Source organism: Drosophila takahashii, chromosome 2R (assembly GCF_030179915.1).
Source record: "Drosophila takahashii strain IR98-3 E-12201 chromosome 2R, DtakHiC1v2, whole genome shotgun sequence".
Lineage (NCBI taxonomy): Eukaryota > Metazoa > Arthropoda > Insecta > Diptera > Drosophilidae > Drosophila > Drosophila takahashii.
In genome coordinates, this window is record NC_091679.1 from 14,341,208 (window position 1) to 14,358,497 (window position 17,290).

Sequence of the window (17,290 nt, forward strand, 5' to 3'; positions counted from 1 at the left end):
TTCCATTTAAAAGCTCTGATGCGTTAGAGCACCTTTTTCTGATTTGGAAGTGACCTCCCTTCAATAATTCCGTTGTCTGCTTTATGATCTCAGCCACCTCTTCTATAGATTCTCCTCCTGTCATTAAATCATCAACGTAAAAATCAAGATTTAGAATGACAGAGCCGATCGGATATACATCTTTCTCATCATGAGCCAACTGTTGCAAGCAACGTGTGGCAAGAAAGGCCGCTGATCGGCTTCCGTATGTAACGGTATCGAGTCTATAGGTTTGTATTTTCTCCCTTTAAGAGTCTCTCCATAGGATGCACTGCAGGAAGCTATCAGGCTCTGGAACGCGAACACATCTGTACATCTTACAAATATCCCCGGTTAATGCTACTCGAAAGATTTGAAAACGCAGCAGAGTATGGTACAATTTAGCTTGAAGAGTGGGACCGGTCATGAGAACGTCGTTCAACGAAAATCCGGTGGACGTGGCAGCAGAGCCGTCGAATACAACCCTAAGCTTCGTGGTCGAACTGTCCTCCTTAAGGACGCAATGATGCGGCAAATAGTATTGGCACCGACTCTGTGCTTCGGGACCCACCAACGACAGTGAGCCAAATCTCGATATTTCTTGATGAACGCTGCGTACCTTTCCTTTAGTTGAGGATGCCGGTTCTTTCCAAGTTAAGAAATCGTCGAAAAGCCGGTGTATAAGAATCGCCTAAGACATCCAAGTTTCGCAACAACCTTACAGAAAACTCCCCAGTTGGGAGGCGAGAAAAGTTGGACTTGAAGTGATTCTCACAATCTATATATTCTTGTTTGACCTTTTCCAAGTTTATGCCGCAAGATTCAATATCCCAAAAACGCCTTAGCAGCAAATCGATTCTTTCATCAGCCTCTTGTTCATATTGCGGCGTGGTTTGAGCTGCAACTAATGCCGTCCTCTGAGATTGTCTGCTACCTCCTGAAGCCACCCAGCCGACACGCGTTTTCTGAAGTATTAGTAGCTCCGGCGACAACCTGATTTGGCCGACTGAGAGAAGATCAAAGAACAAATTGGCTCCTATGAAAAGATCGATGCGCTGAGGCCTGAAGAATTCTGGGTCCGCTAATGGTATGTTGTTTGGAATGTTCCAATTTGCAATGTCAAAGGAGAAACTTGGCTGGTGATCTGTGATCTTAGGCGCAACTAGAGCGGTAATATTGGCCTGGTAATCACAGATTCGAGAATGCAGGCTTAGATGAATAGTGCAGCCATCGGATGCGAAGCTGGTGTCTCCAAGTCCTGGCACGACATCTGTAGACGTGGTTCGTTTTAGTGGCAACTGTTGCGCAAACTTGGAAGTTATAAGATGGACCTGCCTGAATCTAATAAAGCGCAGATTGTAACGAGAGTTCTAGCATAATTTTTTACAAGGATGACTACTGTCGCAAGAAGCACTACATCTTGATTGAGATTTTGGGCTATAAGAATGATGGGCGAATACGTTTCTTCCACTAGAGAAGGTGGTTCGGCGGGTTGGGACACGCTCGTCAAATTTGGTGATGCAGTGGCATCCGGTGTGTTGAAATCAGAGCTTGCAAGGTTCGGTCAACCTTTTCAAAGTGTTGGAAAAAAACCTGCCACTAACAACCCTATGACAACTGGGTGTGAGCTAACCCCTTAAAAGGGTTTTTGCTTAACAGATGTAACGCTCAGAGCAAAACCCTTTTTTTTAGAGTTACTTCGGATTCGGTTTCTACTGACTACTTTGCTCGGTCTGTTAAGGAAAACGGTCTTTTGTGAATGTATGAGTGTGTATGTGTGACCTGTTCAGTAATGCTTCAGTCGTAACATTGCTTTTTTATTATTCAAATTCAAAAGGGTAAGTGAAAATACGTAATGTGTATTCTCTAAAGCTGAATCTGTAAGATTAGCCCATTTACCATTAAATTAAATTCTACATATTTTAAATAATTTACGATTCCAAAACTCCACTTTTGGCATATCTTTCTTATGTAGTAATTAATAACCAAATCCACGTAATAAGAAGCGAATCTTTTTAGCTGCAGGAAAAATTAGAGCAGGTTAAAACAAACAGGTTAAACCTCCTTTAGCAGTTTCAAATTTTGTTTATGTAGCTTTAAATCAATTCCTAACTATTTAAGACTATCTTCACAACATTATTTGGTTTTATTCAAAATATTTCGAAAGATTTGAAAAAACGCGCGATCCATTTTGTAGCAATAGGCTTGGTTGGAATACTTTGAGCCATTTTTTATCCTAAGACTTATGGTAGTTTATTTGAACTGATCTGCCTTTTTTAGCTCATTTGAAAGGTAATTCGTTTCTTTATGGCATTTCTTATTAAAGATAGTTCCTTATATAGTCAATAAATATATAGAAGCAAACAAAAATAGCAGCTAACCTAATTTCAGAATACAATTTTATATACATTTATATGTACAATGCAATTTTAGAATTATCTTGATTTCCTATGTAAAATTTATGCACATATCACAGCAGGCCTATACTTTTCCCTTTCTAGAGAAAACCCATTGTTTTTACTTTTATTTAACAGTAGTCTTATAGAAACCCTTTTAGGTGACTGTTAACTATAAAGGGTCTCACTGAATGGTTATTGAAAGACCGATTGCTTTTTTCGGTTGAGCCGAACGGTTGGAACGAAACCGACAAGCAAAACTAAAAAAGGGTTCCGCTCAGAGAGAGAGTTTGTGAGCAACATTTTTTTCGGTTTTGTCGAGATTAAACTGCCTCAGGAACATCGGTTGACAGTTATTTGCAAGCTCTTGTTGAAATGAAGCAATGTGTGATGCCTTGAGCCACAGACGCGACACGCACTGTTAGATTTGCATGCTCGAACCTGGTGGCCTCCTTTAAGGCAATTGATACATAGCCCAACCTTTTTGACCTCCTTTAATCGAGCAGACGGAGCAAGGTTGCCGAAAGATGTGCATGAGTATATAGAGTGGCTAGGATTTCTACAAAAATCACAACCCTGACCGCTGGAATTAGTTGCTACAAATTAATTTCTACTAGTGTTAGGTTTGTCCCTTCCAACCTGCTTGCCAGGCGCGTATGTCGCCGTGGAATGTTCCATAGTTTCCAGGACGCGCGATCTGTTGGCCACAACGACGGTTTGCCGACCCGATGAGTCTTCATGGCGGAACGTAGAGCAGGGCGGCTGCTCCGGCCTACGAATCTGCAGTTGGCTGCGAACACGAACTATAATTGCCATTACACAATTGTCGAAAACTTCACGAGTTTTTCAAGCGCATCGTGCGCAGAAGAAGCTAGAATTTTTTTAACGTCGATCCGGTCGGTTCCGACATATATACTACCTGCAATAGAAAGAAGACTTTTGGGAAAGTTTCATCCCGATAGCTCAAAAACTGAGAGACTAGTTTGCGTAGAAACAGACAGACGGACGGACAGACGGAAATGGCTAGATCGACTCGTCTAGTGATGCTGATCAAGAATATATAAACTTTATGGGGTCGGAAACGTCTTCTTCACTGCGTTGCAAACTTCTGACTGAAATCATAATACCCTCTGCATGGGTATAAACATAACCAAAATTATATGTGAAAACACAAACTTACCTCCTTGGGCAAATACCTTTTTTTTAATACTTTGATTATGTTTACAACTTCATATATTAAACCACTGACTCGGCATTATTTAAAGAAGTAATCTTTTTAATTATATGAGAGAAAAATAAAAACGAACCTTTTTTGACCTATTCAAATAGGTCAAAATATTCTTGGCATATTCCTTAACCTTTTTTCACCTAAAAAAGACATATTTTTCATAAGCCACCATTTACCAAAAGCCTGTATTTTTATAAGTCTATTTTAAAAATTTCTCATTTTTTAGACCACAAACAAAAAAAAAACCTAAAATCCGATGTCTAGCAATGATACATACACATCGATAAATTGGCATGTACATAAGTATGTAATGATTAAATAACGGATCACCTAATGGATGCAATTCTAAATCAAATATTTTTCAGTTAACAACTCCACGTCACCGGACGCAGACGAGTAAATTAAATTTGTCCTGAAGACGGTTTGCCGAAGAGCAACCGAAATATATTGACAAATAACCAAAAGTTAAAATTTGCGTTGTTTTTCAAAATCCTGACCTCGAGCCGGCTAACAATAAATATATTTTGAGAAAATTAAAAAAAAAACAAGAGAGAACGCTATAGTCGGGTTGGTGTCCCGACTATCTAATACCCGTCACTCAGCTAAAGGGAATGCGAACGCTGTGTCGGGTTGGTGTCCCGACTAATAATCGTAACTCAGCTAAAGGGAGTGCGAGGGAGATAGATATATGTTGACAATTTATAAAGCGTATAACTTTTTAATGAATGGTCCGATTTGAAAAATGTCTTCTACATTTCGATAGGTATAAATATACACAATAAAATTGCATTTATACTTCTCGAAAATCTTTAAAGATGTGGGCGCAGGACCCATTTTAAAATCGTTAGTGGGCGATTGTGGGCGTTAGAGGGGGCGTGGCGCTCGGCTAAAATAAACTTGCGCTGCGTAGGAAGCCAAAGAATATGTGTGGGAAATCTCAACCTTCTAGCTTTTGTAGTTTCCGAGATCTCAGCGTTCATACAGACAGACAGACGGACAGACAGACGGACAGACGGACAGACGGACAGACGGACAGACGGACATGGCTAGATCGACTCGGCTAGTGACCCTGATCAAGAATATATATACTTTATGGGGTCGGAAACGCTTCCTTCTAGCTGTTACATACTTTTGCACGAATCTAGTATACCCTTTTACTCTACGAGTAACGGGTATAAATAGGAAAAACTGGTACTCTGGTGGGTGAAGACGAGGAAATAGTGAAAAAAGCATTAAGGTGCTAAAAAAAGTGTGCCAAGTTTTAGAATAAAATAGGTGGGGTTAAGGCGAGGTAATGTTAGGGATAATGCGATGTTAAGGTAAGTAATGTTATGGTTAGAAGGTTTAGAATATTAGTGCGTTCTAAGTGGGTTTACTGTTTAGCTAAGGTTACGCGGGATTTTACTCTGATATTAATTTGAATTTGAATATATGAAAAAATCAGCAATAAATGCGTTGCTTATAGTAGCGAACAACGTCGCTTCGGGTATTGCTAGTAAACATATACAAAATCAAAACATACCAAACGACCGCGTACCTGGGTTAGGGAGGAGCAACAGATGCCGATACTAGAGATGGACTGGGAATGGAGACCTGGTTCCGGAGTCGTGCTGGTTCGTGGCGGAACAAGTAGAATAGTGGGCCCAAGATAGGTTTAAATTTCGGAAAACTCTCTCTAGAAAATGCAATTGAGCCGACTTACTAGAAGGGCACCTAAAGGGCAAATCAGAACCATCTAGAAGCTGAGAAAGTGTAGTCGTGTCTCTGGGAACAAAATTCCAAAGTGAGAGTGCAAGTTTTAGATAGAACAAGAGAGAACGATATAGTCGGGTCCCGACTATCTAATACCCGTCACTCAGCTAAAAGGAGTGCGAGCGCTGTACTCGGGTTGGTGTCCCGACTATAATCGTAACTCAGCTAAAGGGAGTGCGAGGGAGATAGATATATATAGATATTTTGATTGCGTATAACTTTTTAATGAATGGTCTGATTTGAAAAATGTCTTCTACATTTCGATAGGTATAAATATACATAACAAAATTGCATTTATACTTCTCGGAAATCTTTAAAGATGTGGGCGCAGGACACATTTTAAAATCGTTAGTGGGCGATTGTGGGCGTTAGAGGGGGCGTGGCGCTCGACTGAAATAAACTTGCGCTGCGAAGGAGACCTAAGAATATGTGTGGGAAATCTCAACCTTCTAGCTTTTGTAGTTTCCGAGATCTCAGCGTTCATACAGACGGACAGACCCTGATCAAGAATATATATACTTTATGGGGTCGGAAACGCTCGATTTATTATTGTAAGCAAGGTTATAAGAACTACTAATAGACCTTCTAAAGGCCTAATACTTAGGCCTAAGGCATAAAACTTACATCGGCTATGAGTTTCACTAGTAATTCTATATTTCCTTAGCTTATTTGAATACCACCGTAAAAAAAGGTTCCGGCCAAAGGTGTTAGCCACCTATTTGCCTCTCCCTTACTCCCATGGCTTGCTCGTGGTTTTCGTCGATGTAAGTACTAGATGAGTACGCTGTACTCAGATAAGTTTAGGAAATACCAAAAGAAGTACCGGATTTAGCGGGTGAAAATTTATGGTTTGAGAACTTGGTGTTCAACATTTTGATATATCTTAAAAATTGGCGTCAATTGATTTGTTTGCTGTTTCTTCGCTCACACTTCAAAAAAATAATATTTTTTGACTAGTAAAACTTTTAGCCGATCTATGCTTAGGAAATTAATGTGCTAGAAAAAGACGTGGATTGTCGCTACAACTGCTGCAGTGAAAAGTAGATAGTATTTCAGGGTTTTTCTTTCTGTATTTTTACGCGTTTAGGTGATTTTTGTATGTGGCGTTTCTGAATTTTTTGGGTAAGGAAATACATTTCCACAGCAATGGCCCACGTCGGCTGTTATAAAGCAAATTGATGTTGGTGCATGACCAAAGAGTCTTGAACCGGCTCGGAGCTTGGAAAATTATTTCGTCGTGAAAAGAGATATTGCTATGCTTTTTTTAGGGAACGACCATTATCTAGCGCATGTTCTTCTTGGCAAGACATATCAACTGTTGTACCAAAAGATTTTACGCAGTTTTACTCTGTTTTAATCTCCCAAAATTGTTCATAAAAAAATAAAATATAGACATAGAATAATATAAAAGTAACGTCTTATAAATATTTAAAAGAGTCATAACATTTCTAATTTGCGAAAATTCTCGTGGCGTCCCTGATGGTTCAGAAATGGTTTTTATTACGCTTACCTGGATGGAATTCTCAATAAACAAATCATTTGCCTCTGAAAAAATTCCATATCCATTTTATTTTCAGACCACTAAATTGGCAAGTTTTGGTTTTTTGGTTTCGGGGTTGCTTGTGCCGATCAGCTGCGCGCTTAAGCTATTCTCTGTGGAAACACAGTTCGCTGTTGAATTTTTAAGCGGCAGTGTGAAGATGGTATAAGAAAAACCAAAAAAAAATATGTGTTATATGTGCGGAGAGCGAGGAGGTATAAAACGCCAATCGATTTGATCCGCTAAACAGAAGTCTTCTACTGCCTTCTGATGCGTATCGCTCATAAACAACTCCTTTAAACGCTTAAGCTTGTTACTGGCTCCCACGAAATTAGTCGCATTGTCAGACCATATTTCTCTGGGCCGGCATCTAGTAGAAATAAACCGCTGAAGCGCGCTAATAAAAGCAGGAGTAGACAAATCCTGCACCAGTTCCAGGTGTATGGCCTTCGTTGGGAAGCAGATGAACACGCAGATGTAGCATTTTATTGGCGGCCGAGTACGCACTTTGCTTTTGTAATAAAAGGGACCACAGAAATCTTCTCCGGTGATCATAAAAGTGTACGATCCGTCATCCAATCTTTCCTTGGGGCGGTCTGCCATGATGTGCTGGAGTTAACGCGGCTTGGCCCTAAAACACCTTATGCATTTGTTCACTACGCTTGCCACTAATTTGCGCCCGCCGACCGGCCAGTACTGATGACGAATTATAGCAAGCAGCGCACGAGGTCCAGCGTGGAGATTCCTTTCATGGAAATATAAGATCATAGCGACTGTGACAGGATGGCTCCTTGGAAGAATAATAGGATGACGAGCATTAAAGTCCAGAATTGAGTTCTTCCGCCGACGCGCAGAATCCCAAATTCATCAACGAATGGATTGAGTGACGATGTTGAGCTGGACAGCGCAACCTGGCTGTTCGTGCAAATCACGAAGGCCAATACGGCAATTTATTTCCAACTAATAATTCGGACAGACAAGAATAGTACTTGTAGACACTTTCGTTTCCAAATTGAGAGTGATCCAATCACATTTATTTAAACTCTTCTAGAGCCATTATATGAGTTTCAAAGCTACAATAGTGGTTCTCGCGAGTGCGAGGGAGCGAAAGCTCTTTTTAATACGAGAGGGAAAGTTCGACTTCATGAGATCTTAGGTACTAATTGTTACATTCTTTTAAAAAAGTAAATCGCCACCGAATTGACTGAACATCGGCCGCGTTGACAGCATTAACATACAAATGCTTCAACTAATAGGAATAGGTGCAAGGCGGTGAATGGAGCGTTTATATAGACCCGATTTGGTTTTGACTATAGCCAAGCGAGCCTTCCCATCATGTCCTGGAACGACCTCTACGACTATGCCCATTATCCACAGCTGGGGGGAACGTTGTCTTCGTGGATTGCCACCACTGTTCCGATCTGAAGATTGTCCACGCCTTTGGTCCATTTCCCTCGCTGCTGTTGGCTCAAAAGATAGTCCCTCGACCAGTCGCTCCAAAACCGCTGTTTGATTGCTGAGACTAGCTGCCATGGGCAGCGTTGCTAGCGTTGTGCCTACTAGCAGATGAGCTGGCGTGACAACCTCTCCCTCGTTGGGACTGCCACTGTCTACGATGAGCGGCCTCGAATTTAGGACCACTTCCACTATGACGGTATGGAGTTCGTCCTCCTTCAGAATAGCTCTGCCCATGGCTCTGAGAAGAAGATGCTTGGCCGATTTTACGGCCATCTCCCAAAGGCCGCCTATATGTGGCGCTCTGGGAGGGATGAATTCGATGGTGAATCGGTGGGCCGCAGCATACGACATGATGCTCTGGTCGTTGGTGTCGACAGGTTCCAAAAGCTCCTTCAGGATTCGAGCAGCTCCCACAAAATTCGTGGCGTTGTCGCAATAAAGTTTGACAACAGGACCACGACGACCCACAAACCTGGATAAGCATAAAATAAATGTATTAGACGTCAAATCTTTCACAATTTCCAAATGTACAGCCTTGGAAGCAAAGCAGACAAACACTGCTATGTACATCTTGATTGGCTGCTTTCCCCGAATTCCAAGTGAGACTTTAACAGGCCCAAAGAGATCCACTCCGCTTACTTCAAAGGGTCTATTTCCATGCAATCGATCTCTTGGTAAATTACCCATTATCTGTGATAGAAGTTTTGGTTTATAGTGAAAACAATGAACGCACTGCCGTACAATGGTACTGCACTCGCGACGAGCGTTACATGGTACATGGTAGAAAAACTACGTCCCGCGGCCTATCAATGCAAATAATACATTTTAGAACGTCAGCCATTTGGCTGAACTGCAAAGTATTTTCCACATCTTCATCTTCTGAATCAGAACCGGAACATAACTCCTGAAATGTTTAACTGACTAAAATATGAAAAAGCATGAGAGGTATCAAACGGTACTCTCTTCTCGGTAATCTCATTGATTCGAGTGCGCTTTGTTACGTACGCCCTCTCCTTTAATTTATTTGATGGAGAAATATTCACTTATAAAACAACAACGAATCTTGAGGCAAAGGAAGAGGCACAATTGGATAGTTGACTCAGAAAAGCAAGCAAAGAAAAGTGCAAGTCTGCGATTCCCGGGTGTCGTATAACCAGAACAACGGCCACGATCGACCTACTGGTAACCATATACCGGGAGCTGGCAAAGTGCATCGGTCGGGCGTTGACTCCCCTAAGATATGAAATATCATAGGTGGGAACAGCTAAGTAATCCAGCTATGTCGGAAGCCAAGTGAAAGCTTGATTCTGGTATAAAAGACCCAAGCCGGATAGAGAAAAGGGGAGAACCTATTCTGTTCTCATACCGACGGTAGCCGCTAGCTCCGAGGGAGGAGGATTTTCCTCACGGGCTTCGGGCATCTGCCCACGGAGTCCAATGCCAACAGGAGACCAAGACCCGTTGTCCTATTCTACTGTCCTTGATAAGGACACGATTAGCAATGATCTGAAGAGACGGACACCGCTGCCAATATCACCATAAGGACGACATCTGACAAGCGAACAATACTCCGATGTTAATTTCCGCAGCACTCGTAATCCCCGCGCTACTGAATTTGAAGAAGACATAGCAGCGATCCGTTCCGAGGCGCAGTGACCATTGTCCACTTTGGAAAAAGTAGTGTCCATTACCAAATGCCTTAAAACAGTGAAGCCCAAAAACGAGCCAATAAAAAGTAATAGTGAACAAGTGAAAAACCAAGAAATCAGGAGCGTGATCCATCAGTGAGGATAATCACGATAATAACTGAACTAATTGTGAAGCAATTTTAAATGCAAATTAACTGAACCGATTTAAAAGGGCATCGAGTGCACAGTGATGAGTAATTTAAGAACCGATTCTCTCCACCAGTATCGTGACGAACCTTTTATATTGTATGGTGGCAAATATTTTTTATTCACAAATTTTAATTGTTATTGTTGATTTTGTGTAAAATACTCTAATATTACCTGATAACATTAAATGCTGCAGTTTTATTGTAGTTTTGTATTAATTTTAGTCGTGCCGTCAGTTGGATAGGATGGCTCGCGCCAAAAGCTGTGGGATCTAACTCCGATGGATTTTCGAATCATACTTTTACAAAAATATGCTCAGTAGATGTAAGCAACTTTCTGCTTTTACACTTTTAAAAAAATATTAATTTTTGGTAAAGTTACATTAAACAAGAAAGGAAGCTACCTTCGGCCAGCCGAAGCTTATATACCCTTGCAGATAAAGTAATGCTCACTCGGTGCAGTTCCAGGGCCAGATTCAGCGTTTCTACTTAAATTTTGTTTTGAAGTAGTCAAGAATCAAAACGCCTACTTCCTACAAAGTTACAATGAATTTTCTCATATATGTTTGAATATTCCTATGGAACCCCTAAGATATAGTGGTCCGATCTGGCTCGCTCCGACATATGTACTACCTGCAATAGAAAGACGACTGTCGGGAAAGTTTCATCGCGATAGCTTTAAAACTGAGAGCAGTGTTGCCAGATGAAAATTTTGCTTTCCCCCTAAAAAATCTCAAACAGTCGATATTTCCCCCTAAAAAATCCAGTTTTCCCCCTAAATTCAAAAATTTACTTAATTTCGAAAATATACAATAAAATAATAAATAAATCAATATGGCGTTGTAGAAATGTTCAGATTGGAAAAATCTCTGTATAGTAATTTGTTGTTTAACATATATTTATTATTATATTTTGAAATACATGTATATATTTATTTATATACTACAAAACGAGATCGAATTTTAAGAGATCACCTCGAGAACTTCATTTGAGAAATTGGTTTTTGGAAGCACTGGAGGCATGTTAAACTTAAATTTAATTATTAACCAGCAACGAAATTTTTCGGTAATCACAGTTAGAAAACTTAAAGGCGGTTTCCCAGAATCCGCCATCAGCTGGTAACACTTACACTCGATAGTAAAGTCGTGCGCAGTATTTTTTTGATATTTTTGCCATATTTAGGTAATTTATATGCGCGGAAATTTTTTAGAAAATCAAATATTCTAGTGTTTTTTTCAAAACATTTGGATAATACAATTTTCAAAAAAAAACCCTAAACTTTCCCCCTAAAAATTCTTCCCCCCTAAAATTCCCCCTAGCACGTCAAAAAACCCCTAAATCTAGGGGGAAAACCCCTGATCTGGGAACACTGACTGAGAGACTAGTTCGCATAGAAACGGACAGACGGACAGACAGACAGGCGGACAGACGGACAGATAGACTCGGCTATTGGCCCTGATCAAGTATATATATACTTTATGGGGTCGGAAACGGTTCCTTCTAGCTGTTACATACTTTTGCACGAATCTAATATACCCTTTTACTCTACGAGTAACGGGTATAACTATTAAAAAGTCGGCCAAAAAGTGAGTGGCTTTGGTTGGGATATTTTTTTTTTTTTTGCCCATCCTTTTTTTTGCAGAAGTCCTTTCTCTATCTCCACGTGTTTGTGCTTAGCCGCGGGATATTTTGTCACCTGCTGACAGGTCAGGAAGAGACCAAAAAATAGAAGCAAGAAAACAAAGTTTAAAAGTCAGAAATACGGCTAGGCTAAAAAATGGGGGTACGTTTTATGAAGAGGAACCAAAAACAGCGGGAGAATATTTTATTATATGCGAATAAATGCTGGTTAAGGCGAAGGATAAAAAATATTAGCCAGCTATATTTTCAAATTAACCCTCTTTTATTTTATAGATACCGTCATCAAGTCCTGTCCGATTTTCCTGGCTACAGGTGTATTTTTGGTGATCAGCTTTATAGTCTTCCTAATACCCACATGCTCGCATCGAAACAATCTGTATTATTTCAGCGCCGGAATTCTCTTTATTGTTAGCGGTGAGTTTTAATAGGGATATAGTCCCTTGAATCCCTAATTTAATCTTAAATATTTAAGGTCCTGTGATGCTAATCGGCCTGATTGCCTATATCTCAATACTAAAGGAAATCGGTTCGAAACTCAGACCCCCCTCCACCCTCCAGCCCGCCCTCATCAAGGTCTCCTACGGCCAGAGCTTCTTCCTCTTTGTCTTCGGTTTCATTGTCACGGAATTCGTTGGTGTCCTCAACATTTTTCTCTTCATCAACTTGCAAGAGGTCAGCTACTACAATGTGAGTGTATTAGAACAATCTACAAAAATTAAATATTATATTAAATATAATATTATTCGTCCCAGAATATACGCAGAAAAAAAATTCGATATGAAATACGGTCATTTCTACCTTATTTCATATCAATAAAAAGCTAATATGATATGGTTTGGCGCACGTATATATATATATAAATTATAATATCTTCCAAAGCCAGGGATCCGGAGCGTCGAGATCTCATCGCCCACGACATAAAGGGGTAAGTTTGTCGGAACACGATTCCTTTATCAACCATACATATATATATCCGTGCCTCCTTTTTGATAGTTGGTTATCTAAAGTAAATTCCACAATTTACGCCTCCTCAAGGCGAAGAAAACTTAGGTGCTGATAGTTACACTTTTTCGTTGTACTTTTTATAATATAAATACTAATTGACTTTTCAGCGGCGAGTATCAGCCTTGTGTTTGTATGAACAAAAACAAGAGCCCCAGAGCGACCTTTGTAGTCGTGAATAGTCGGCAATTTGCTGACGTGTGCACCCTGTACGGGTGGTAAATTTGATACTCTCCGCTAACAAACTTTGTTGGTCAATTAGAATTAAATTCATATGTATTCTCTTTAATAGTATTACTCATAAATGGCACTAGTCAATATTTCATTCAATAAAATTATAATGTGAAAACGTACTTAAAATCATGAAGTGCTAAGTTTTCAGAAAGGGGGTGCTGACGCGATAAGTGGAGTAGGTGAAGAATAATGACATAACTTTCGACAGGCAACCTTGACAATAGGGGATAGTATTGCGCGGCCCGCGACGATCCATTTGGCACACGAACGTGTGAAGGGGAGGGAATGTGGCCGAAACATTGCCCGATCGTGTTACGATCAAGCGACAGCTAAGCTTGTGGGGCTATGTAGACTGATGACCGACGGACTTTATGGACGCTTACTATTTTTCAGGCATCTTAATATTTATTCTCGTTATGTTGGAGAGGAGAAAGTCTTACCAAGAACCCACCCCATCCGGCGAGCTTATGCCGGCAAAAATTGACCTAAACATCGGATGACTTTTCCTCGGCCCAAGTCGTTTCAGGACTAGGGCACTAATATGCCCACGTAACAGCTTTACAACGAAAAGCAATTCTCCTATCGGTATTCTCCTTAACTCAAAATGCATTTTAGAATTTTTTTAGAAGTTGTGGGCGTTATGACACTTTTAACGTCATAACGCCCGGGGGCTCTATGTCATTTTTTGAAAGGGCGTTATGACACTTGTAAAAGTGTCAAAAGGCCCACGGGAGCCCGCGGGCGCTATGACACCGGGCGTTATGACACGCACCCAAGAAAATCAATTGGCTTGGGAGAGAGAACGGTGAAAGTGAAAAAGTCCAAATTTTGAAATTTGGAGCTGTTGGGGCCGGCGGGGATAATTGCCCCCTCGCAATGTTTTAGTTGTATTCCTTTTGAAAATTTCCGTCGAATGAGGGGTCATATGATAGATCCGACGCTCCGTTCAAAAGTTATAGCCAAAATAAGATTTTCTTCTTCTTCCCGAATTGAAAATTTAATTCTGTTTGTCAGTTTATCCAAAACATGTTTTATAAGTTTTGAAAATTTGATATGACGTTCATCACATCGATATAAAAAACTTTTGTTCTACCACTTTTGGAAAAACTCGCTAGTTTAGCAGGAAAACAGCTATAAATAGCTAAAATTCTCGTTTGAAAGGTATTTTTAAATGCTATAAACGCCTTATATATGCAATTTGTGTAAATGTATATGAACCAAAGACAATTTTTTAAAACTTTTTTCTTAGCTTTTTTTTTATTTTTCTTAAAAACGGCTCTGACGATTTTCTTTAAAACTGTAAACTGTATAGCCCTTGAGATTCCTTAAATTTTGGTATATAACACATTACTGTAAAAAGTCACGTCCCTTTTTTTAAGAAAGTAGCCACTTTTGCCAGCTCGAACTACTACGCTTCCTGAGTATTGAATTTTGTGTGAGAGTATCCGAACTGTATTTTAGGGTCATGGAATCAGTAAATTTGCACTTAAGAGTTCCATATAGGAATCTTTTGTTCTACGACTTTTGGAAAAAGCCGCTACTTCAGCGGGAAAAAGCTGAAAATAGCTACATTTCCTTAGTTTGTAAGTTCTACACTACTAAAGGTACAGACATGTGCTATACCTCGTTTAAAAGGTATTTTGAAATACTTCAACGCCTTTTTAACTTTAATCGTTAAAAAACAATAGTTTAAAAATTATGATTTATGACCAATTTAAATTTAAATGTTTATATTAGCACCTATGAGAGCAAAAGTAAACAAACAAAAACTTCTGATATCAAATAAAAACAACTCTTAACGAGGTAAAAAACTAGTGACGTTCGCACCTTCAACGTACAAAAGTTCTGATATCAACTTTTGTGACGAAAAAGGATTTTAGATGCGACAAAATAAGTACGCTACCTAGGGGCTCATCACTCCCAGAAACTAGCGCTTTCTTAGCACCTGTTCATCACCATTTTTCAGCGCTTAATTTATCACCAAATTCGGCGCCTTTTACCCAATATTACCCAAAGTCATCAGCAAAGAGAGAGAAAAATAAAAAATATGTTGAATTTCATCGCCTTTATCGAAGGTTTTTTTTCTTTTCACTTAATTTTACTACATCATTTTTGGAAAATTATTTTCATACTTTTACATTAAATTAATAGATTTTTACCAACTTCGGTGACTTGTAGGTTCTTCGGTACGTTTGTCATGGCTTCCGGAGTCTTGGTGAGCTCCGTTTTCGCGCATGGATATTTTTCACATAGCTCCGCATCCTCTCCGGAGGCTCTGCTGGCTTCACCTGACCAATGGAATCTGAATTTGGAAAATATATATTTATACCCTTGCAGAGGGTATTATAATTTCAGTCAGATGTTTGCAACGCAGTGAAGGAGACGTTTCCCACCACATAAAGTATATATATTCTTGATGAGCATCAATAGCCGAGTCTATCTAGCCATGTCCGTCTGTCCGTCTGTCCGTTTCTAAAGCTAAAGCTATCGCGATGAAACTTTCTCAAAAGTCTTCTTTATATTGCAGGTAGTACATATGTCGGAGCGAGCCGGATATTAGAATATTAGACAAGAACGATAAAAACTTACTTAGAAGTGCAAGAAAAACATCCTTGTGGGCTGTAGGACAAAATGATCTCATCTGAAATTATATTGTTTATGCACCTTGTACCATCAGCTTGACCTAAAAATAAAACGTGCATATTCTAAAAATGAGAAGCTATAATAATTATGACAAGACAAAGTTATAATACCCTTTAAAATTACTTACCTAAAAATGCATTCTTGATTAATAGCACTTTGGTTTGAACTCGAAAACAACTTTTCACAGTTAGAACGCAATTGAAAAACGCGGAACAACGGCGCCTGCTTTTCAGAAATAGAAAAACAACATCTGCAATTTCAATCTCTCTTGTTGTTCTTTTCCCTTTGCCACGATCGCGCTTGCTTAATTTGAGAGAGAGAAATTTGGAAGAGCGTCGTCTATGGCGCCGTTTAGGTCGGCTCCGTCGGTGACTGTGATTGAGAGAGTCGCTTCTGCCGAGGCTCTGCCGGCGTCGCAGTCGACGCAGTGCTATTTAGCGCTCGGTCTGAATTCGGGAACTGCAGGGTATATAGAGTGACTATGAGACGCGACTTTTGTTCACACTGTTGTCGGCAAGGGGAAAAGGGGGAATGAGCTTGTTCTATTTATACTCGTTACTCGTGGAGTATTGTATTCGTGCAAAAGTGTGTAACAGCTAGAAGGGGGCGTTTCCGACCCCATAAAGTATATATATTCTTGATCAGATTCACTAGCCGAGTCGGTCTAGCCATGTCCGTCTGTCCGTCTGTCTGTCGGTCTGTCTGTCCGTTTTTTTTTTTTTTTTAATTTCAAGTGTTGAATTATTACAATTTAAAATAAATATATGTAAATATATGTATAACATGGGGTGTATGGGGGTGTCGGGATAAAAGTGGTGGCTATAGTGGACCGCGATCGGGCGGTACGGCCGCTAAGCATTGCTTTGCCCGGTCAGCCCACGATGCTACCTTCTCTCTCTTTCCGCCTGCCTGAGTGCCTTCATCACCTCGGCTATGTATTCCACTACCTCCTCCTAGTTCCTTTTGCAACTCAGCATTATGTGGACCAGGTTCTCTGCAGTAACTCTCCAGCGTGTCGCTTCCTCCAACCTGAGCCTTTGGAACTCGAACCGCCTGCACTCAAAGATTACGTGGCGTGCGTCCTCTGGTATACCGCTGCCGCATTCCGGGCACCCGTCTTCCGTGTCCTTGCCGAAGCGCTTGAGGTAGCTTCAAAAGCACCCATGGCCGCTTAGAGCCTGAGTCAGATAGAAGTCGACCTGGCCGTGCTTACGAGATACCTATTCCTCGATGTTGGGGATGAGTTTGTAGGTCCATCTCCCTTTGCTAGACGCTTCCCAGTTCCTTTGCCAGTTGCTCAGAGTCTTAGCGCGCCATTCGCTTTTGCGTTGCGCCACGTTCGTGTCGCCTCGCTGCCTTGCTTGGTAGATCTCTTTGGCCTCGCGCGCTCTCTCGCTTATTGGTGCCAGTCCAGCGAATACTAGGACTGCGTCATCCGATATTGTTCGGAAGGTACAGGCGACCCTTATTCCGCAAAGCCGATAAACGGAGTCCACTCCCCTTCTGTAGCTGGGGACGGCCATGGCGTCCGCCCACACCGGAGC

The 17,290-nt window shown here is 40.6% G+C and overlaps 3 protein-coding genes across 3 annotated transcripts; 1 reads left to right on the forward strand and 2 right to left on the reverse strand.

Annotated features, from left to right (window-relative positions):
- Positions 1-286: 286 nt before the first annotated feature.
- Positions 287-3,230, reverse strand: LOC138912155 (uncharacterized). Its single transcript, XM_070212016.1, has 3 exons — positions 3,054-3,230; positions 953-1,316; positions 287-663 (listed from the first exon to the last, which is right to left on the reverse strand). The coding sequence occupies exons 1-3, from the start codon at positions 3,228-3,230 to the stop codon at positions 287-289; spliced, it is 918 nt and encodes a 305-aa protein (XP_070068117.1).
- Positions 3,231-8,179: 4,949 nt separating this feature from the next.
- On the reverse strand, positions 8,180-8,665 carry LOC138912156 (uncharacterized). The gene has a single exon (XM_070212017.1). The coding sequence runs from the start codon at positions 8,663-8,665 to the stop codon at positions 8,180-8,182; it is 486 nt and encodes a 161-aa protein (XP_070068118.1).
- A 2,409-nt stretch (positions 8,666-11,074) lies between these two features.
- On the forward strand, positions 11,075-16,921 carry LOC138912157 (voltage-dependent calcium channel gamma-7 subunit-like). The gene is made up of 4 exons (XM_070212018.1): positions 11,075-11,102; positions 12,141-12,281; positions 12,340-12,554; positions 16,721-16,921. The coding sequence occupies exons 1-4, from the start codon at positions 11,075-11,077 to the stop codon at positions 16,919-16,921; spliced, it is 585 nt and encodes a 194-aa protein (XP_070068119.1).
- Positions 16,922-17,290: the final 369 nt, after the last annotated feature.

Coding starts and splice junctions, on each gene's coding strand:
- LOC138912155 (XM_070212016.1), bottom strand. CDS start 3,230: ATGGCAATTATAGTTCGTGTTCGCAGCCAACTGCAGATTCGTAGGCCG. Junction 1,317..3,053: donor CATACGCGCCTGGCAAGCAG/GTTGGAAGGGAC, acceptor TTTGCGCAACAG/TTGCCACTAAAACGAACCAC. Junction 664..952: donor CGGCTGGGTGGCTTCAGGAG/GTAGCAGACAAT, acceptor TAACTTGGAAAG/AACCGGCATCCTCAACTAAA.
- LOC138912156 (XM_070212017.1), bottom strand. CDS start 8,665: ATGGCCGTAAAATCGGCCAAGCATCTTCTTCTCAGAGCCATGGGCAGA.
- LOC138912157 (XM_070212018.1), top strand. CDS start 11,075: ATGTTCAGATTGGAAAAATCTCTGTATA. Junction 12,282..12,339: donor AATTCTCTTTATTGTTAGCG/GTGAGTTTTAAT, acceptor TAAATATTTAAG/GTCCTGTGATGCTAATCGGC. Junction 12,555..16,720: donor AAGAGGTCAGCTACTACAAT/GTGAGTGTATTA, acceptor TTTGCAACTCAG/CATTATGTGGACCAGGTTCT.